Source organism: Histoplasma capsulatum, genomic scaffold (assembly GCF_000149585.1).
Source record: "Histoplasma capsulatum NAm1 scaffold_8 genomic scaffold, whole genome shotgun sequence".
Taxonomy (NCBI): domain Eukaryota; kingdom Fungi; phylum Ascomycota; class Eurotiomycetes; order Onygenales; family Ajellomycetaceae; genus Histoplasma; species Histoplasma mississippiense.
The window spans coordinates 30,767-52,078 of NW_001813975.1; the positions used below are offsets into that span (position 1 = coordinate 30,767).

Below are 21,312 nucleotides of genomic sequence, written 5' to 3' on the forward strand. Positions count from 1 at the left end.
CCCGCTCTTGTCGGGTCTTATAGGGCGGTTTATCCAAACCCCAGACAGGGGGGGCATGGATAACCAGGAATGAGGCCGCGCCACACCATCGTCCTCCCACCACGGAGTGCTGCTCCATCGTTAAGAACTATAGACTTGGACAGATATTATGTCTTTGGTATTGATTTCCGATATCAACATCTTCCGTCTGTATAAGCAGATATATATGTATCCGAGTAGAGCGGTAGATCTTAGTCATTGCTGCCAGTTATCAAATTCTATTCTCCGTAAGTCCTTCACACTCACTCGCCTCACCCACTCCCGCCCTACTCGGACTTCAAACCACCACGCGTTGTCTTTCAGAAATATATGTTTCTGCGGTAGTATCTCCAACACCGCCCCAACATCTCCGTGACAATCTTCGTCGATTTAACCCACTGCCACCCCCAAAACATCCGAGTCCATATCATACTGCATAGAAACCGTCGAACCACAAAACCCGCGCGTGGCGAGTCTTAGTGTAGGCATTCCATTGCCGCAGGCATGGGCTTCAGGATTGCCACTAACCGGGCCCAGCGCACTCACTAATGGGAGGGAGTGAGTGCGCTGGGCACGGTTAGTGGCAATCCTGAAGCCCCTGCCTGCGGCAATGGAATGCCTACACTAAGACTCGCCACGCGCGGGTTTTGTGGTTCGACGGTTTCTATGCAGTATGATATGGACCCGGATGTTTTGGGGGTGGCAGTGGGTTTAATCGACGAAGATTGTCACGGAGATGTTGGGGCGGTGTTGGAGATACTACCGCAGAAACATATATTTCTGAAAGACAAAGCGTGGTGGTTTGAAGTCGAGAAGGGCGGCGTGGGTGAGGCGAGTGAGTGGGAAGGGTTTTCGGGGGATAGGGAGAGGAAAGGTTGGGATGAAGGGACACGGAACGGTTTGAATCTGCGCATGTATTTTGGGGGCGGAACTTTGAATGGCCAATTCCACGCATTCGGTCATTGCTTATTTTTGGTTGGATGACGAGTTTCTGGCTCTTGCAGTCGCATACATATATGTATGTATGCGCATATATGTATGCGACGAGACGCATGGCATCGAGTAAACTACCTCAATGGTAAGGGCGACGGTTGCAAAGAAATAGACACTGTGAGATTAGTAGAATTTAATCTGCGCATAAAACGGTTCGCAAATCCCAAGACGGAAAATTTGTTAAATATTTTGGAATATTTCATCAAATTTGAAAACTTCCCGCTCAATACATTATCATTCAGTCGTACTATATGCTGATGGTACTCTACCGTTTGACACAGCCGCACATAAGATCGAAATAGTTCATACTATTCACCTTATTAAACCCTGGGTCCTCTGCTCACTCGAACGCAATGGCCATATCCCCAGCCCCAATTCCCGTAATGCTCCGCTTCTTCCACTTGTCCACTCCAATACTCATCGACCCTTGCATTACCCACGGCGCCCTCCTCCGTCTAATTCAGAACGAGATCCAATCGCGAAGCCCACACCTAACAGAAGGCTTTACATTTGGGGGCCTGGAGATCCTCTGGGACCAGACGACGGGGCCAGGGAATACGTTCCCGCAGTCGTCGCCGCTCGATCAGTATAACTTGCAAGCTACGTTATCTTTATTGAGGGTGAGGCAGGGAAGAGATGCAGTATGCTTGAAGATTGCGCATGTCAAAGGGGCGGTTATGAGGCTTGTATGAAGATGTGGGAAGATATGTATACATAGGGGCTTCTTGTATTGGTTTTCGGGTTGCTTGATTTAAAGATGCCAAGGGCGGAAAGTTAACGGGACCAGGGGCGAGAGCCGAAACACATTGACCGCGGGGGCGGGGCGGGGCATTGGCTCAAAAAGAGATAAATTTCCATTATCAATGATTCCTAGGCGAAAATTGCAAATTATGACACTGTTAAATTTCGGATTTCTCTCTTTGACACCAGTGAGTGTGGCACCAAGTTGCTTCAAGCCAAAACCAAACAGATTTATTCTAGGTAGATGCCCTATCCCTTGTCTCGCACAGCTGCTACTTGATATCGGCGAGTGGTTGAGAATCGAGGATGGGGTTGGGACATGTTCACAAGGCAACCTGTTGCGAGAAGCAAGTAACCCATGAGGCATGCGTGCAGAAATCCAATATTCAGAAGAGGGTCCAATCGGTATCCTAGAGGGATCGCTCGCGAGCAAACGTGAGCATCATTAAGAGAAAAAGAAAAAGGGCAGTGATACCTGCGATGTTGAACCGTGATAGCTGAGCCCTATCGGGTTGTACCATGAGAAAAGGCGGCTATGACGAAGCCAAGACCACGTGAATTGCTGACTGTCCAAGGATCCAAACATCCATCCATCCAGCTTGGAATGGAGTTGCCTGCACTCCGTATCTACTTCTGTCCGCCAACGAACAATAGCGAATTCACTAGACTGGTATTTGGAGTAGCCCCTTTATACCAAAGCTCCTCGGACGATTACATTTGCTTTATGACCCCAGTCAGAAGGAATCGCCAGCCCAAACTTCCCAGCTCCCCCGCCGACGCTAAGCTCGTACCTCAACGCTTCTACCCCAGGTCCCCTCACCAGGAAGAGGTTGGACCACTATGGACCATAGCGACTTTGACAGTGTCTCTTGGAAGAATGGCCCCGACAGCGATTTGTCAAGGCCAACAACTTCCGGAACTGATGTGGAGGAACCAGAGAGGTCAGACTATGATGTAAATGGAAAGCGGAGGATGAGCTCCGCCGGAGAGGAGGGCCCGCAGCTTTCCCCACACCCTGGTGGCGAGCTTGCGGGAATTGGAGATGGAATACTTGAATGCAGAGTAGATTCACCGTTGAAGGAAAACAGTGGCACGAAAGATGTCTATATATCTTATCTCATCACCACCCATGTTTGTGGCCCCTCGCTTTGTTAATTACCTACCGAATGGTATATACCCTGCATAGCTAACTTAATATATCTTTTGCAATAACCCTACTAGACCGACTTCAAATCGTTCCAAAGACCCGATTTCACTGTCCGTCGTCGCTACTCGGATTTCAATTTCTTGTATAACACACTATTTCGCGATTACCCAGCCTGTGCTGTCCCTCCGCTACCAGACAAGCATAAGATGGAATACGTGCGTGGGGATCGTTTTGGATCTGATTTCACCAACCGTCGCGCTTGGTCCCTTCACCGGTTCCTCAAGCGGCTATCTCTCCATCCTGTCCTCCGCCGTGCTCCAATTCTCGTTGTATTCCTCGAATCCGCAGATTGGAACGCGCATATGCGCCTTCGCCCATCACGTACCTCCACCAGCACCTCTGATGGCGGCAACGGGCCAACGGGTATTTTTGACAATTTTGCAGACACTTTTGTCAACGCTTTCACGAAGGTACACAAACCAGACAAGCGGTTCATCGAGGTGCGGGAGAAAGCGGACAAATTAGATGAAGACTTGAATCATGTTGAGAAGATAGTGGCAAGGGTAGCTAGACGAGAGTCAGATCTAGAAACCGACTACAACGAACTAGCCACACAATTCCGCAAGCTGGTCTTGCTCGAGCCTGATGTCGAAGCACCGTTGCAAATCTTTGCTGCCTCAGTAGAAGAGACCGCTCGAGGTATAAAGGACCTCAAAGACCACACAGACCAAAACTACCTGGGAAGCCTACGGGACATGGAAGCGTATATCCTCTCCCTTAAGTCCCTGTTAAAAACCCGCGAACAAAAACAGCTAGACTTTGAAGCGCTTGTCGACTACCGGAACAAAGCCGTTTTCGATCGTGATTCTTTAGCCAACAACCCGGCCTCGTACTACTCTCCCAACCCACTTACCAGCAACCCAGCCTCCTTCATCCGCTCTAAAATGGAAGACATGCGCGGCGTCGACCATGAACAATCTCGTCGCGAGCGCATCCGCAAGCTCGAATTGCGCATCGACGAACTAACGCGAGAAGTTGAAAGTTCCAAAACCACGTCTGAAATGTTCGATGAGGAGGTCGTCAGGGAAGTGGCGGATTTTGAACGCATTAAGGCCGTGGAGTTCCGTGATACATTAGGGGCGCTGGCAGAGAAACATGTGGAATTTTATCAGGGGGTGCTGGCGACGTGGGAACGATTTATTGTTGAGATGGAAGCGGAGGGGGAGGAGAGTCAAGGCCACGATCAGCATGGGAAGGAAGTGAAGGGGCTTGTTGGGGTGGGCCATTCATGATCTAATTCTTAATATGATTTGACGAGATTCGGGTGTGATGAATAGGGATGGGATGGACTTCATTTATTTCATTACTCTGCATTCATTTTCCTATTTGATCACATCCTATTATATTGTCTTATTGAAAATGGGATACTTGCATTGATTCTCGGTTTTTGGCTTGTACGTTTTTCTTTCCTTTTACCGACGAAGTTATAATGGTTGAACTTATACTCAAGATCGTTGTTTTATTTTCCACATCCCTTATATTCTCTTTTCCTAACTTCCCGTGGTGTATTTGACTCATGGTCCTTTTGATTCGTCATGATATTTACATTCAGTGATGTCTCCCCAAAAGATAATAGAGAATAATAAACATTGAAATTTATTCTCCATCGAGTAATATGAAATCGAAGCATGCGAGAACCCGAAAATCCCATCATTATTAAACAATAGCAAATATCCCACCTATCCCAACACCCAGGCTAAATGAGGAGCACAAAAACTAAATCACAGGGAAATTAAACTAAAGTAAAACCTAGATAACAAGCCTGTTATATCTCAGAACAAATGACAAAATGAAAATGATGGTACATTGTTCCATTCTCAAATCCAAAACAGCCAGTCATCTTTTGTCATCATTGTCGCCATCGTTCTCGGTCCGGAAGAGGCCCTCGGGTTACTTTGCTTGATCGCTGTTGTGGATCTCGAGAGGCTCTCACGTTGACGCTCGACAGCTCGTATTCTCTCTATCTCAGCGGCTTCGAAGTCTATCGGGCTGGGGCAGTTTTGTTGCGGGCCAGAGATAGCCGGGTCTTGAGATTGAGAGTGTAGACGGCGTCTTCGTTCCTAGATTGACAGGTAAACTCCATGAGTAAAGAGAGTGGATAAACTAGACAACGTGTGGTTTGAGAGGGGATTTGTGAAATGGTGTGGTGGGCTGCGATGAATTTGATTCGCGATTGTCAGAGCAACATCAGTTGCCGAAGTCAAGGGGGATTTACCTCCAGATAGAGTTGACTTGCTGTTTTCTCAGCAACACCGTCGTTGCCAGCTGTGAGTTGGAGATACATTTCGTGTTCATATTGCATGGGGACTTGCTGCCATTTGTGGGCTTTCGGGCTCATCGACGGGCCTTCGTATTGGGCAAAGTTTGGGCTGAAGTAAAGGAATTCCGCATCATCTACCCAGGACGATGATGTAGAGAATAGCGATGATGTTGTTAAGGGAGATTTCGTTTTTAATTTGGTGGTCATGTTTGTTTTACTGTCAATATTGACTCTCGCCCTCTCTCCCGTCGTTTTATCCACCTTAGTGAGAGACTCTCTGTTGCGTATCTTGTTTGCAGAGTAAAAAGAACAGTTTGAATAAGGGAGTGTAGAAGTTTATGTTTTTTAAGTGAGTGTACAGATTCAATAGAATCCCAATGGAAATATGAACACATCCAAGGCAAAAAGCGGGATTTTTGAAGCAAGTACTCCGTATAAATATACATGCTTGGCAGTCCGCTAAACACGACTCCTTCTACAGATCTGTACGTACTGTAAGTTCAAGTTTTTATTTTCCGGATAATGGCTAGCGGTATCCACCTACTTGCACCATAAACAATGCTAGCCAAGGGAATCCCTTCTTCGGGGCGATTTAGCAGGGAGTTACTACTCAACTGAATCACGAGCCGAGGGAAGCTTGAAGCGATAGTAGCCACAAACCGGTTGCAACTCGAAAAAAAAAGAAGCCATTGGTTTTGGAGATATGCGTATTCGCCACCCACTGAACGGATGTTTAACCACCTAAGTGGAGGCAAAATCTGCAACGAGCAAGCGGCAAAGCACAAGAGCGGTTTTTGGATCTTGGAGTACCAGCTGAATTCCTTCAACTCCCAGGGGCAAATTCACAGCGTAGGATGAACAAAACGAACAGGCTCAGTTGGCGAGAAAGGTTTCATATTTGTAGCGGACCTGCTCTATGAACCGACCAGGTTACTGTTACTGGTGATTAGCTGCCTAGCAAATTAAGTGACAACGGCCGCCAGTCGGCCTCCCGCCTTGGCCTATGCAATGGAGGCGGATCTGATATGGAGCTCATCTGGGTGTCTGATCTCTCATGCCCCAAAATTGACTATAAATAGCCGCCAAAAAAAGCAACCCCCTTAATGATGACGTGAGCCACGTGAAACCATCCATGACCACAGAGAGATCCACTTGATAGAAAACTGATTCAGGTAAAAAGGAATAAGGAAACACTTTGGGATAGTCAGAGCAATTGTGCTGTCACGAGGTAGGCAGTTGTCGCATTGGTTATGAGCTTTGTGTAGAGTAGAGAGCAGAGTATGCTAGCCATGGATTCATTTTCAAACGCAATTTTCACAACCCACAGAGAGAACTGAGTCAAGGTTTGATCGGATCCGCAAAAGAGAGCCAGTAATATTATTATGCAAGGCCGTCATTGTACGGAGTAGAGAGCACGGGTTGATCATTTTGTTGTGGGACGTCTCGGTGGTTGAGATGTGTGCGGTGCGCTAGTCCGTAATAGGTAACAGGTAATCAACGTCGTTGAAAAGGCATAGATAACTAATCGAACTCATTCTCCCATTATTTATTCAGCGATAAGGTCTCTTCTTTTTCTGACAATCTCTCTTCTCTCTTTGTTGCTAACACAGATTCCTCTCTTAGAATCATCGCCGAACTGACTGACCTCATTTCTCAAAATCTTTGGAGTTTCCACCTCCAAACCCCACCACCAGAAAACAACAAGAAAGGAACAAGCTACCGTGCAAATACTACCATAAAGCCTCAACAGCAACCCCTCTCAGCCAGTTTATACAATCAAATCAAGCTGTTTTCCTCAATTTTCCGCCGTGCTCCCCCTTTTCCCCTCCGATCCTCTGTCGGAGTCTCTGTTGCTGTTGCGGCCTCGTTCCAGAACAGACCGTCCCCCTCTGGCACTGCTCTCTCTTTTACCCCGACGACGCCATTGAGCGCCAGAAACGCGTCCCACATCTCGTCTAGGATGGCGCACTCGAAAGTCGTCAGTGAGTACTGAAATTCTTTCAAGTCCCTGGATACCAAGTGCCAGAACTCCCTCTCCCTCCTCGAGTTTACATCTAACCATGAAGCGGGCAAATTAATAAGTCATCGGCTCCGGCCCCGCTGCCCACACGGCAGCCATCTATCTCTCACGCGCTGAATTAAAACCGATTCTGTACGAAGGAATGATGGCCAACAACACGGCTCCCGGCGGACAACTCACCACTACCACGGACGTCGAGAACTTCCCTGGCTTTCCCAATGGAATCAGCGGCTCCGAGCTCATGGACAGCATGCGTGCCCAATCCATCCGTTTCGGCACGGATATCATCACTGAAACTGTTTCGCGCATTGACCTGTCCTCGCGCCCCTTCAAGCTATGGAAAGAATATGCTGATGGGCCTAACGATGGGCCCGCACACACCACTGATGCGATTATCATTGCCACGGGCGCTAATGCCCGCCGTCTCGATTTGCCCGGTGAGGAGCGGTATTGGCAAAATGGCATCAGTGCGTGCGCAGTGTGTGACGGAGCTGTGCCTATTTTCCGCAACAAGCCATTGTTCGTGATTGGCGGCGGGGATTCGGCTGCGGAGGAAGCTATGTTTCTTACGAAGTATGGGAGTAAGGTGACCGTGTTGGTGCGAAAGGATAAATTGCGCGCCAGCAAGACTATGGCGAAGAGGTTGTTGGCAAACCCCAAGGTTGAGGTGAAGTTTAACACCGTTGCGCTCGAAGTCCTGGGCGATCCTGCGCCACGCGGACTCATGACACATTTGAAGATTAAGGATGTTGTCTCCGGAGCCGAGGAGGTAGTGCCCGCCAATGGACTTTTTTACGCCGTAGGACACGACCCTGCAACAGCACTGGTTAAGGGACAGATAGAGACGGACTCGGAGGGCTATATTGTTACAAAGCCCGGAACGAGTTATACGAGTGTCCCTGGCGTATTTGCTGCGGGCGATGTGCAGGATAAGAGATATAGGCAGGCGATTACAAGTGCGGGTATGTATTGTCCTTGTTATATGATGCCCCTTGTATGCTTGTTTTACCATGGGCCGTTGGGCTAATGACTTATTTACGATTGATATAGGATCTGGCTGTATCGCTGCGCTTGAAGCTGAAAAGTTCTTAGCGGAGTCCGAAGGGGGTCACGAACCACCTCTCGTTACCTCGACTCTCGAACAATCGACAATTCAAGGAAGGCAAGGTGCTCCATCATTGGAGTATTCGTCGAATCCTCTGCTTTGAGAAGATAGATGTGTATCATGGGGATTTCCCTAGGGTTTGGTTTCTAGGTTGGACGTGAGAAATCCCTGGGGGGAGAGATTTTATTGTTGCGTTGGAACAGGTGACCAGAAATAAAAGCGTATTTTTTTCTCGTTGTGTTGGATTTATTATATATCCCACCTTATATATGTATTGAATGGATATCTTGGGTTAGACAGCAAATCATAGACATATAGCTGTTCAAATGACACACTACAATTCATGGATTTATTGAGTGAGAAGATGATGTGAACAAATTCACATGATAAAATTCAGTCATGGATGCTCATGTCCATTAACTTGCTTCATTCTAATAATTGTGTATGAGCATTTCATTGGTTGTTTCCACAACCGCTGCCTACTGAGAGACGGAAGGAGGGAAAACAGAGAAAGCCAATGTACATACATACAGTACATACGAGTAAAATGCATACAATACAAATGAATCAAAAATCAGAAGTGAAAGTATAGGGAAAATTAACATAAGAAGCGATGCGCCATGAAATGACTTTGCCTCCCATATAAACATCCATGAAGGAATTCTCTTAATAGACGGTAGCGTAGCCACCGAACCATGCTCCCACCCCACGAGAGACACCTAACTCTTTATATTCGAATACAATCAGTATTGCGACTGGAAACTTGAGAAAAAAGTAGAGGACGAATGGAGGAATGATACCTGTAACCTGCAACGTTTGAAGATAAAAGTAGGGAATCAAACCTCCCAATAGACTCACTTAATTCACGCAACCTTCCTCCCCAGTTCGAGTTCACAGCTTCTTCTAATCCTAGCCCTCAATACTCTCTAAATACTTCTTCGTAGCTTCAATTTTAAACGCATCAAACGGATTTGCCTCACACCACCGATCTTTCACTTCATACGTCTTCCGCTCCCATTCAATGATCCTCTCCTTCCATTTTTCCAATGACTCGTCATTTTCAAAACGGTGCACCGCGATTTGGTCAAGGTATGGTTGCCGGATATTTTCAGGAGCATCGCGCCACATCTGGCCCAGGGCCTGGCGAATCTCGTCCCGGGGCGCTTTGGCATTGATATTACCTGTGCTGGCGCGACGGGCATCATCGCATTTCGTCTTACAGATGTGCCAGTAATCCTTTTGGTATAGTAGGAATGGATTGAGTGGTTTCTTTGCTGGCCGCGGTTCAGCGGGGCCGAGTTCGCCAATAATTGCTTCCCACATTGCTTTATCGTAGGCTTCGCGAAGGGAGGACGCGGAGGGAAAAGAGTTGTTTGATCGGGGTGCAGCAGCAGTTTTCCCGGGGGATTTATGAGTTTCGGTCGTCAGTGGTGCCATTCGCTTCCGTCCGTTGGCCGGAGTACGATTGGGAATAGTGCCATTCACGGTTGCGATAGACATCGTATTGGCTGCCTTGCTCCTGGTGGGAACAAGAGGTTTGTGGAAAGTGATTGGGCCAATAATGGACTCGAGTATTTCGGATGCGGCACGAAGCCCAGAGAGGTATGCTCCATGCACTGTAGCTGGATGCGTGCCACAGGTAGCTTCACCAGCGAAATACAGATTCCCAATTGGTTTGGCCATAAGGTCATAATCTCCAGGCAGTGCCTCTGTCCCAACGTAGGAATAACTGCCATTGGCAAACTTGTCCTGACCCCAGCGTGTGATAATGGTTTCTAGGGGATCAGGTACGGCAATATGTTTGAAAATGTTGCGAAGCTGGGATGTAACTTCGCTGAGGATTTCAGAGTCGGACATTCTCTCGGCTTGGTGTGCGGCATCACCGGCCATAAGGGCAATCAATACTGGGAGCCCAGCAGTTTTGATACAGTTCCAGAATAAATAAAATCTGCCACGGTTTTGGCTGTAGTCCGATTGAGATAAACTGTTTTTTGTTGTAGGTTCCCTAAGCAGACCGAACATATCTCTTTCACAATCCCAAAACGGTTTCTCGAAAACGAGAATAACCTTATTCATAGTTCCAAAACCAAGTCTGTTCACAGGGCCTGTCTTCCATTCTGGGAGAGGGGGCTCGAATTTGATAGATCCCTTTTTGAGTACACCTAGAGGAGCGGTGATAACGATTTTATCTGCCTGGATAATTTCGCCATTTTCACAATGGACGGAAGTTTTATTACTGGACGACCCTCGTGGGTCATAGGATATCTTTGTCACATTCTTGTTGGTTCGAACATCCAGTTTATCTGGAAAGGACCAAAGTCCCCGCGGTACTTGTTGGTAGCCTCCCACCACCTGAGCATGCTCCCCTTCAAACTCATTGCCCATGTCCTGATCCCAACCAGATAAACTGAGCTTCCCCACGTTCGCAGCATTCGCATATTCTAGATTCGCAAAATGCCAATTTAACAATCTCATATCTTTGGGCCCCAACGGTAACAGTTTTTGATATTGCCTTATTCCATCGTCCATAACTGTGCCCAGTGATTGGGTCTTAGATTTACTCGCAATCCGATCTAAGGATATGGAGTCGCGGCTAGTAACTCCATTTCTTAACTTCCATCCCATTGCTTGGCATGCAATGGCTGCTGAATGATTATTGGTTGCCCCAAGATCAGAGAGCGGAAAACTTGCAGACGTTCTGACATTTGCAGTTTTGTGGCTGACACCCCTTCGAACACGCTTAGAGGGCAATAGCATTCCTATAGTCCCTGAGGCCGCAGCTTCTTCATATTGTCTAATTGTGAGCCCGTCGTCGACAGACGAGTCACGGCCGGAATCGATCAGCTCCCTGTCACCTTCCGCAACAGGAGTAACAACTGGCTTATGACGGTAAACTCCAGAGCGGTCAAGAATATCATTGTAAAGTTTCTCTACCATCGCGTCCCTAAGCTCATCGACGGGGGTACCGTCAATATCGTAAATCGTTGAGATATCTCTTAGTAGATGGTATCGGAGAGCCAGTTGAGCGCGAATGATTGGATCAAGCGGGTTTCCATGATCGAAGCCTACAATGATCTGTGCTCCCATTTCAGCCGTAGGTCGTAAACCTGGTGGTAATTGACTTGATTGTAGGGATTCTAGTGGATGAGAGTATACGCGTCCACCTATCCTCTTTCGGCCTTCCAGCAATATCACTTTTGGCGGAGTGGTTGTGTCCGGGTATTGGTCAAAAAGTCCCTGTAATTGTCTGGCACAACCTAGGCCTGCCATGCCTGCCCCTATTATAACTACCGTTGGCCCATCTTTCCTCCGGCCCTTTTTTGCGGCTATTGGTGCTCTCGGAATATGGACGCACCCAAAGTTGATATACGCATTACGAACGAGCCAGTCGTACGCAAAAGACGCTAGATTCATCCATCGAAAGTCCTTTGCACAGCCAAGTGCTTCTTCTCGGGTAACGCTGACCATAGGGTTTCTTGTCCACAGCCGAAGGATTCCATTCCGGATATTAAGATACACTGTAACATGGAGGTGACAAAGGTCATCCTGCAGCAGGGCCTGTTCACCTTTGTGCAGCGCGTAGGGGTTGAGTCGCGAGGCATGAGCTGCAGCAACGCATTGCTGGGCATACGTGGATGCCGAAAGTCGCGAGGGGATTGATGACCTGGGTCTAGAGTTACAATAGTCTGGGGCCCCATCTGCAGATTGACTTTTTGTTGTAAATTCGAGGCCCAAGTTGTCGTTCATTTGTGTGCTGGGGGAGGTAGATCTAGGAGGAGGTAACGGAAAGCTGAGAGACGCTGAGGTCATCGACCCATTCGGCGTCTCACGATGACTGTCGGTGAAAGTATCTCGCTCCCGTGACAAGCGATCCAAACCTTGGGAATCATCCTCTAGAGAATCCGTAGATGAGGAAAGTTGTGAGTCTTTCGAAAACAAACCAATTCCCGTATCACATTGGGTTTTCTGTAGAGGTAATTTGTTATCGGGGTTTGGTATCTGTAGTTCCGCTGTGTGCAGCGTTTCAAGGGTGACCTCTGCGATGGCATCGTTTACAATGGATGTATGGGAATGAGGTCCGATATCATGTTGGATATCTAGCATCTTCTTCAATGAATTTTCTTCACAAAGTGTGATCTTGGTGGTTAGTTCTGCTGGGTCATGAGGTTGAGTGAGCAAGTTACCAGCAATTCCGAACATGGCGAAATTAGAGTATGAGGTCAAAGATAAGTCGATTCATCCCCTCGGTAGCAACAAAGGCAAACACGACACGAACAACTCCAATATTAAAGTCTACCGAATGGCGTTGGCTATGTTCCTCATTATACTGATATGTCAACAACTTTTGCCATCCTCACTATGATATAGGGTGGACGGTCGCCTATCAGAGATCGACTTTAGATGTGGGTGTCGGAACCGATGGATCATCCAATATCTTCCAGGCCCTAGAATGTACAGTCAGATAATGTTCTTGCTAATCTATATCATGGGATTGATACATTAGACATGCGAGATAGGAATAAAGAAGGGGGAGTGATATGACACGAGAAGAACATAATTCAGATAATCGATTTACTTGCCCTTGAGTTGGGAGTCCAGACACATAGAAGTGTGAAAGGGGAGACTGTAGCCTCCGTCAATGGATATAATGGGCCATGTTAGACATCTATGTGGTGTTTGTTTGTCAATATCCTCTATAAGAGTCGGACATAGTATATATATATATATATATATATATATATGTATGTTTCCAGTTGAGGTTGCACTCCCCTCGGATGTATCCAAGTCATGTGTCTCGCTTCTTTGCTCTGTTTCCACGACCGATTTGCTGCGTACTTCTGAGACCAAGCCACAGCAATCTATATTTCCACACACTTCGGTGTCTATCTCTAAATCTTCAGGGATTTTCATATTTTTGTTCGACAGATCAATGCTGAGGGGCAAACCACGAAGAATTGAAGGCGTTTGTTATGACTTTTTTATGCCCTGACATTGCAATCTGGTCTCAAACATTTATAACTATCCCCTATATCATTTATGGCATATTCCCCTTGTTGCAAGCTCTTAAAACCTGAAAAATATTTCGATATTTAACTGACTAACCCTTGCTTAGATGCAAGTCGAAGCGTATAGCCTTCATCAAGAGATATGTCGCATCTCGCCGAGCCTAGCATTAATTTACAACTAACCGCACAACTCCCTGGAGGTATGGGGCAAACGCTGGACGCGAAATCCCGATCCCACGGTGAAAATTATATCTGCGCCTCTGTTGAGATAAAGGCCTGCAATCTCCCCCTGTTCATGGGTTGCAGCTCTGTGAAGGATGGTGAACAACCACATCTAAACAATGTCTTATGCTCCATCAATCGTTGCATGTCCCTCTATTGTCCTGTTTCATGGTATCCCTGAAGCCTAGTATAGCGGAAAGTGATGCAAATGCACGAATGAGCCCAACCACTTAACCACCATATAATCAAATTTAATCATTGGCGAAGCCAAATGTCGGCCCTCGGATGAAAATACTGCGAATGCCACAATGTATTGTACAAGTCTCAACCAGGTCAGACATACTCAGCCAACTTTAGAGGGCGCCAGAGAATTGGAAGGCTCTAGCAGGCTTCGATCGCAGCCTTGACATCTGTCGCTATCTTGTTGAATTTCCTAGTCGGGAAAGGTCGTCATGCTACATGAGTCCAGCAAATATGAGGCAAGCAGATTCTCTGCAGCCCATGGTTTCCTTCGTTTAGCGTCCCCTGTCCAGTTTTCTGCAAGAGGACCCGATTTTGGACTAGCGAACTCTCACAGAGGATCCCAAAATGTCTATTATTCCATAGCTCTGTCTGTGGTTGCATTTCTTCATGCTTATGACTTCCACTGTCGATTTCACTAGCAGAGCTGTTTTCATGAGCCAGTGGTTTTCTGAGTGAGGACTTCTTGCAAAATCCAGAGTACCCTACATGCCTTGAAGCCTGCTGGTGGTCTCTGAAACCGAAGCCTGCATCTGGTTTCTTCTGTTGAGCAGAAGCTCACCCGGCTTTTTACGGTTCGCAACCTGAGGAATATCGAGTCATCAACACCGTCTGCAAATAAATAATAAATACAAAGGTTAGCGATTGTTGATTGTTATTAGACAACACAATGAGCTGTCATTGTTGTCCCGTTCCTACTCCTAAGAAAAAGTGATATCAAGGGAATGACTGAGACAAGTCAATCAGTGAGAGGAACAGAATTATGAGATTGGAAAAGAAAAGCCAAATGTATAGCGTGACATTGCGTACAAGAAAGCCCTATGAAGTTTGAGCATGTTTACATTTCTTTCAAGCTGATTAGCTGGCAATCGTTCACATAACGCCAACTCACTCATAGTACAAGTTTCCTTTTGAACAGAGACTTTATTATTGAGCAACACTCTTGCATTTCATTGAAGATTGAAGCTGCGAGGAAAGTAACTTGAACACTGTCAAGGGTGTGGAGGTACTTGAGTCATATTTCAATGGACTCTCTGTCAGCCTGAACCTCAATCCCCGAGACATCCAGCCCATATGATGAAACAGAGGGTATTTTTTGATCTTCTATTCTTTCACTAATAAAAGTGTGTATATCTAAAAATACAACATGAAAATGAGCCAATTCATGATCATACAAAACATGCACCATGTCTTAACAAGATATAATATGATATATACCAAAGGCCGAGCCTTGCGACCAAAAACCATAAAACGCAAAGCAGAGCAGAACAATGAACCTTTTAAAAGGAAAACGGGCAATGATAAAGGATAATTTAAAAGCAAAAGCCAAATTTGATCCACAAAAAGAAAAGGAAAAGGAAAAGGAAAAAGGTAACAGAGGCAGTCCGCAAACGAACCTGATTGAAAACAGAATCTATTTGGACTCTATATGTCGATGCAAACTAAACGTCTCAGTAGCATCAGCAGTCCCATCCCCATCCCCATCATCAAAAACATCAGAATCATTATCCGTAAAATCATCATGATATCCGATCGGACCAATGGCAACGTGGTCATCATCAATGTCCGCATCCAGATCATAACCGTGCACAACACCATCGCTTCGGAAGCCAATGCGAGATTCCTCGTCAAGCGCCTGGGCAGCCGCGGTTTCTTCCGAATCATCTGAGAAGATACCTGGCGATTGGGGCTGGTGCGCATCATTGGCCACGAGTCGTCGGATATTATTGTTAGCGCGCTCTTCGGCTTCGAGCTCCTTGGAGCGCGCGAGGGTACTATTTGGAAGTTCATTTAATATGCATGTTATTTTTAATTTACCGTGGAGATGGATATGATGTGAAATTTTTCGGTGTAAAGTTTGGAACGTCACAAATTAAAAGCAATTAAAAAAATAAAAATAAAAATGGAGGCAAAATTTAGGGCGGTGTTATTAACTAGGGATATGAAGCTGAGTGTGTGGATTTTACATACTTTCTGTATATATACCACCCAGTAAAGATACCTACAACCATGCTGACCAAGATGCTGATAATATTGATGGCTTTCGAGCCAGCGCTCATCGTCTCGCCGTTTTGCGCTAGAATGCGCAGTCTGCTGCCGATGAAGGTCGGGACCAACAGTTTTGGAGATATGATAGTAGTAGCAAGGCCGTACATGAGGGGATGCACTGTGGGGAAAGTCGATATGGCTCCATTACATATTGAATATGGCAATGGGCAAAGTCTGATCATACAAAGTAATTTTAAGCCATCGTATTTTAGAGTCAGTGCGAGGGCAGCAAAGCGTTTATCATGTTCCATTAATCGATGGACGAAGGACGAGAGGAGTGTTCGAGAGACGATGAAGGAACAAGTCGAGCCAAGGACAGTTCCAATACCGTATATGAGCCATCTAAGGGCAAAATATCAGTGTCAACACCAATCTTATACGTAAACATAGGGGAGATATTTTTCCACAAGTTAAGACTATCACCACTCTGTAGGAAGCAAGACATACCCTTTCCAAACACCAAATATAAACCCGGCCACAGTTCCGATGGTCGACCATCCAAGAAGGGGAGGAAAAGAAACGGTAAACGTGCATAACATCAGGACGAAATATGCAAGTTTGGAGTTCTCCCAATCCTCCGCAACAGGCTCCAGCCATTTAAATATATGACCTGTAAGAATCATAAATCCCAGCCCCAATGCAATGACCACAACAGCTGCCAACACGGAGCCGACTTTCTGCAGAAGAGTCATCCTCTGGAAAGTGGAAGAGACACGTTGGTAGGAATGATTCATTTTGTTTATAGCTCTATCGCGCAGGGAGTTTGGTGGGCCCGAGAAGAGTGAGGAGCTCCATCTGCTGGAAGAGCGGAAGAGACTCGAGCGAGATCGGCTCCATGGCGGGTGGATTGATTCAAAAGTGGGAGAGAGGGATTCATCCGGGTGTGTTAGCAAGGGAGGTGAGAGATCGTTTGTAGTTGGCATCTCTTATAGACCCGGCGGGAGGCGGGTTCTGAAGAAAATGGATGTGGTGAGGCGAGGTTTGCTCATCCGCGGATAACTGAGAGATGAATTTGTTCGCGTGGCATACAGCCCCTGGGAGATGCGTTTGCACCGTTCGTGGGAAAGTCGCATGAATATATCACCAGAGAGCAGAGCGCGACAACGATGACGGTTAAAGATGGGCTGAGCAGGTTACTAAATATTTTAACCGGCGTCAGAACACGCGGCGCTGGCGGCTAAATAAGCAACGATGAAACACGCAGACAGACAAGACAGACAGACGAGAATTCAACAAAACCTGCAACAAAATGACAAAGCCACTGGCAATAGTAATAGATTATTTCAGGTTCGGGCATTACGCATTGGGGGATTTAATAGAAGTAGAAGGAGAAGAAGAAGAAGAAGAAGAAGAAGAAGAAGCAGAACCCTCGTGCGCCGGGTTTTGTTTCGAGATCCTGAGACGCCTGATTACAGAGTAACTACTGTTTGAACAGCCAGGTTCCCCATAGCTAGCTAGCAGTGACTGGAAAAGTGCACCCGGGCTCCACGTATATATGCATCCCTTCCAAGGTCTCGATTATGGATGGCATCAGAAGGAAGCATTCTTAGACACCTGTGGTCCTGTAGATCCGCATCCGTCAATGAGCTTATTTATCCATGTCACGTTCGCGAAGTCAATGTCAGTCAGCCTCATTGGCCTTACGAACTTCTTAAGGCCACGCTCCAACTTCCCAACTCAAACCACCAAAACATACAACATACGCTACCACCACTTCTCTTCTCCATCTCTCCCTGCTGGCCTGTAATGCTGCTCTATACAGGCTTGTAGATATATACCGCATGCTGCTTGCTTCTGCTTCTTCTACTCTCTTTGATGTCCAGCTCCTTCTGTCATCTTTCTGGGTGCCACGACTGCCATGTAATCACACCCTATAGAACACTCATCCTCCACCAGCTACCACCACCACCCCGAGTTTCTGCGTCACCACCATCTGGGGCCCTTCGCACTGAAATCATGCCCCATCTTCGATCTTGCTGACAGATCTTGTCACTTTCTTAATCGTGGTGGCATCCTTCACCCCTGTCCTTCGCACCTGCGCTACTTTGCCAGAAGTGAGCCCCTCCTCGCTCCAGACCATCAACCTTGCGGCCGCGCAACGATGGTCCCTGAAGAAATCTACGAAATATGTCTGCCGATTCTCGAGGATGGCTCCACCGGAGAGGAAGAAAAGGCCGAAAAGCTTGAACTCCTCCTTCGGGAGAAGGTCTCCTTGTTAGGCAGCTCATTGGAGAATGCGGTATTGGATGTGCTGTGGCGTCATCGTAGCTCCGCCAAGCCTGACTCCTCACCCCCCCTCCGCCATACGGTTATTCGCCGCGCTTCACCCGCCCCTTGGCAGATCCCTCGTGCCTCCACTCCTCTCTCCCCTCCATCCAACTCGGGAACGAGCCCCGCTGCTCCTCCCGGGTTCCCTGTCCCGCGAGGAGGCTTTCCTCGGGCACCCAGGTCCCTAACCGCATCTCCTTTTACATCACCTCGCCCATCCCCACGCCTTGCCCTGGCACACCCTATCCCCCACAGCCCAAGCCTTAGCGCCTACGAATTTTCCGATCAAACTTCCGCTCCTGAAATATACGGCGACCTCGGTAGCGATAATGTGGACTGGCTAGTAAATGACGATGCCAGGAGTGTGACTCCCTCGACAGGCCTGAGCGGGGCTGCTCCAGAGTGGGCTGCGCCACCTGATATGAGCCCCTACGACATTCTGAGATCCGTTCTCGGGAATCGCAGAACAAATGAAGACATTGAACAAGCTCTAGAGGCAAATGGGTATGATCTGGGAGCTACAATTGCTGTCCTCGCGAATCAAGAGGAGGAAAATGCGGCTACTCCCACCAACGAGGCTCGAATTTTAGTGGGGAAATCCATGGCAATGGACGAAATGCGCCCCGTCACGCCGTCTACCCAAACACGAAGTCCCGTGGTCTGCAAGTACTGGTTGTCGACTGGACAGTGCCTCAGGGCTGACTGCCGGTTCAGTCATGATTTGACTGGCCACATTTGCAAGTAAGTTTTCGCCCAGCACTGAATAATGTGAGATTTGCTAATACGATGATAGGTACTGGTTGCAAGGCAGCTGTCTTGCTGGTGATGGTTGCCCCTTTTCTCATGATCCTTCAACCCTGGTTGGAGCACTGACGATAACCAGCCACAATGGAGCTAACATGGGTGGTTTTGTTGACGGTTTTGTTGACAACACTCAGCCAGGATACCAATTTCAGGATAATTACGATTCCTTTCCTGCTCTACAACCTTCGAATATGGAAACTTGGCCCAATGCTGGTCCGTACCAGCGCCACAAACATACAGGCCAATACCATGGTACATCTTCCCCAAGTTTTAGGAACAAAAACAGTTCCTTAAGTCAAGCAAGCCGCCCACACTCGCGGCCAACAAGTCGACATCAAAATCGTGAATTAAATCCTGCAGCTTTATCAGTCGACGACCCCGAGGCATTTCCCACTCTATCTGCAGTAAAGGGGGCAGGGAAGAAACATCATGGGAAACGGGGGAATGGACACCACCACGATAATTCTGGACACAAGGAAAATAGTCCTTCCTCGCTGGCTGATGTTGTCCGCATGTCTCCGTCTCCAGCGCCAGGTCATCGGAAAGGTACTCCTAAATCTAATCGCACGTACACTACGAGTCGCGAAAATAGTGCTGCGGCGCAGGCAATTCCTACACCTAAACACATTCCATGGCTTGAAACGGGAAATCGCGTCAATCAGCAGTATCTCAAATATCGCCATGATGCCATACTCATGGCAACGTGCGAAATAAGTTTTTGCAAAGGAGTGTCTTGTCTTAGACTACTTTTAGACTCCTCACGGAGCTAACCAGAAGAAAAAAATAAATTAAATATCACAGTGCCGCACAAGCTTGGAATAGGAACGATGCTCGTGCAGCCAAAGCTCTGTCGCTCCGTGGGCAAGCTGAGAACGAGGCTATGCGCCGCGCGCATCGTGAGGCGGCTCGGCATCTTTATGAAGAACGAAACAAGCATCTGAGTAATAACAGCGATGACGAACTGTATGTTGACCTTCACGGCCTGCATCCCAGCGAGGCAATTGAATATCTGGAGAATATCCTACTGGAGCACGCGAAACTTGGCCGCCGGGTGCTCTACGCTATCACCGGCACAGGACATCACAGTAAAAATGGCAAAGACAAAGTCGGCAAGGCGGTCAAAGCCTGGCTGAATGAATGGCGATACGTTTTTCGTGAGTTTAGTGTCCCCGGTGAGCGTGGCGGCTACATTGGCGGGGTCTTGGGGATCGATCCAACGAGCTATGACCGGAACGCCGTCTCTGCGAAATCCAATGGGAAAGGGGGTTCATCTACGGATGGTGATAGGAACAACCAAGGCACTGGCGATGAGAATTCGACAACTGCTAATTCCGGCGCAGTTCTCACCATGGGCAAGATTCAGCTGTTAAAGAGAGAAGATTCTGGTACAAATGAAAAATGATTGGTTTTGTTTTTTATTTATTTCTTTTTAAATGCCAGCTTTCCAATTGAAAAAAAGGCATTTTTAGGGAATTATCCCGTCGTAGCACTTTGTCACGGGATCATTCGGTCCTTCATACTTTCGCCATACAAGCGACTCCTTTCTTCAATCTCCAACCACAGACACGTCACTTACTATTGCAGTATTCCTATTTGGATCATCCCGTACCGGTGGATGCACCCTCACCAAACTCCGTTGATACCGGCACTGGGATATTGCTCAATTCCACTGCATGGTGAACAAACTGAAGGTAAAAACAGCGATGGAAAGGAGCGGGCTATCTAACTCTGGAACGTTGATTATTTATGAGGCTTCCGGCTGCAATATGTTCTCGAAACATGCATTTGGCAACGTCTGGAGCTTCGTTTCGGGGTTTGCATAGATCTTGCCTATACATAGGTCCCATAGGCTAGGATAGTATATCGAATGAAACAACAGCCGCAAAGTCAGGTTATATATTAGAAAGGAGTTTTTTTTTTTTTTTTTTTTTTTTTTTTTTTTTTTTTTTTAAAATAACGAAGCGATAATAAATTTCTTTGGGCAGATGGTGTAATCTGCTTATAGAAGGAGAGTAGATTCTTTTCCCCTCCACCAAACATACCTCCGCCCTTCAGTCAAGCTCGCCCACAATGGCCCACTCATTTCAGTGCACTTCTGAGCGCTCACTCGTGCTCAAGTGGTATAATTTTCACCAAGTCTTGAGATCAATGAGGGTTGTCTATCTCAGGGTCGAGACTGTATTACAAGAAAAAAGAGAAAAACATCATATATGAGAAATCAGAAATCAAAGCCAAGGCTGCGATGAACATGATTTTGCTACCCCTTACCGCCCGCGGCTAATACGCGCGCTTGAGACGTGCATTGCTTCATTCCAGCGCAAATTCCAGACTGTGGACTGTCATCAACGTTAAACACACACATCAGCGATTATTCGATGG

General features: G+C 47.1%; 7 protein-coding genes across 7 annotated transcripts; 4 read left to right on the top strand and 3 right to left on the bottom strand.

Annotated features, from left to right (window-relative positions):
* Positions 1 to 1,364: 1,364 nt before the first annotated feature.
* Positions 1,365 to 1,703, top strand: HCAG_07016 (predicted protein; the record flags this gene model as incomplete). The annotated part of the gene is made up of 1 exon (XM_001537544.1): positions 1,365 to 1,703. The coding sequence occupies one exon, from the start codon at positions 1,365 to 1,367 to the stop codon at positions 1,701 to 1,703; it is 339 nt and encodes a 112-aa protein (XP_001537594.1).
* Positions 1,704 to 2,592: 889 nt separating this feature from the next.
* On the top strand, positions 2,593 to 4,191 carry HCAG_07017 (conserved hypothetical protein; the record flags this gene model as incomplete). The annotated part of the gene is made up of 3 exons (XM_001537545.1): positions 2,593 to 2,693; positions 2,814 to 2,883; positions 2,974 to 4,191. The coding sequence occupies 3 exons, from the start codon at positions 2,593 to 2,595 to the stop codon at positions 4,189 to 4,191; spliced, it is 1,389 nt and encodes a 462-aa protein (XP_001537595.1).
* A 585-nt stretch (positions 4,192 to 4,776) lies between these two features.
* Positions 4,777 to 5,426, bottom strand: HCAG_07018 (predicted protein; the record flags this gene model as incomplete). The annotated part of the gene is made up of 2 exons (XM_001537546.1): positions 4,777 to 5,019; positions 5,175 to 5,426. 2 exons carry the CDS (start codon positions 5,424 to 5,426, stop codon positions 4,777 to 4,779), a joined length of 495 nt encoding a protein of 164 aa, XP_001537596.1.
* Positions 5,427 to 7,384: 1,958 nt separating this feature from the next.
* On the top strand, positions 7,385 to 8,447 carry HCAG_07019 (thioredoxin reductase; the record flags this gene model as incomplete). The annotated part of the gene is made up of 2 exons (XM_001537547.1): positions 7,385 to 8,201; positions 8,290 to 8,447. 2 exons carry the CDS (start codon positions 7,385 to 7,387, stop codon positions 8,445 to 8,447), a joined length of 975 nt encoding a protein of 324 aa, XP_001537597.1.
* Positions 8,448 to 9,253: 806 nt separating this feature from the next.
* Positions 9,254 to 12,544, bottom strand: HCAG_07020 (conserved hypothetical protein; the record flags this gene model as incomplete). Its single annotated transcript, XM_001537548.1, has 2 exons — positions 9,254 to 12,237; positions 12,286 to 12,544. 2 exons carry the CDS (start codon positions 12,542 to 12,544, stop codon positions 9,254 to 9,256), a joined length of 3,243 nt encoding a protein of 1,080 aa, XP_001537598.1.
* Positions 12,545 to 15,226: 2,682 nt separating this feature from the next.
* On the bottom strand, positions 15,227 to 16,553 carry HCAG_07021 (predicted protein; the record flags this gene model as incomplete). The annotated part of the gene is made up of 3 exons (XM_001537549.1): positions 15,227 to 15,587; positions 15,784 to 16,203; positions 16,309 to 16,553. The coding sequence occupies 3 exons, from the start codon at positions 16,551 to 16,553 to the stop codon at positions 15,227 to 15,229; spliced, it is 1,026 nt and encodes a 341-aa protein (XP_001537599.1).
* A 1,409-nt stretch (positions 16,554 to 17,962) lies between these two features.
* HCAG_07022 (predicted protein) lies at positions 17,963 to 20,335 on the top strand (the record flags this gene model as incomplete). Its single annotated transcript, XM_001537550.1, has 4 exons — positions 17,963 to 18,870; positions 18,923 to 19,146; positions 19,303 to 19,636; positions 19,735 to 20,335. The coding sequence occupies 4 exons, from the start codon at positions 17,963 to 17,965 to the stop codon at positions 20,333 to 20,335; spliced, it is 2,067 nt and encodes a 688-aa protein (XP_001537600.1).
* Between the last annotated feature and the right edge of the window lie 977 nt (positions 20,336 to 21,312).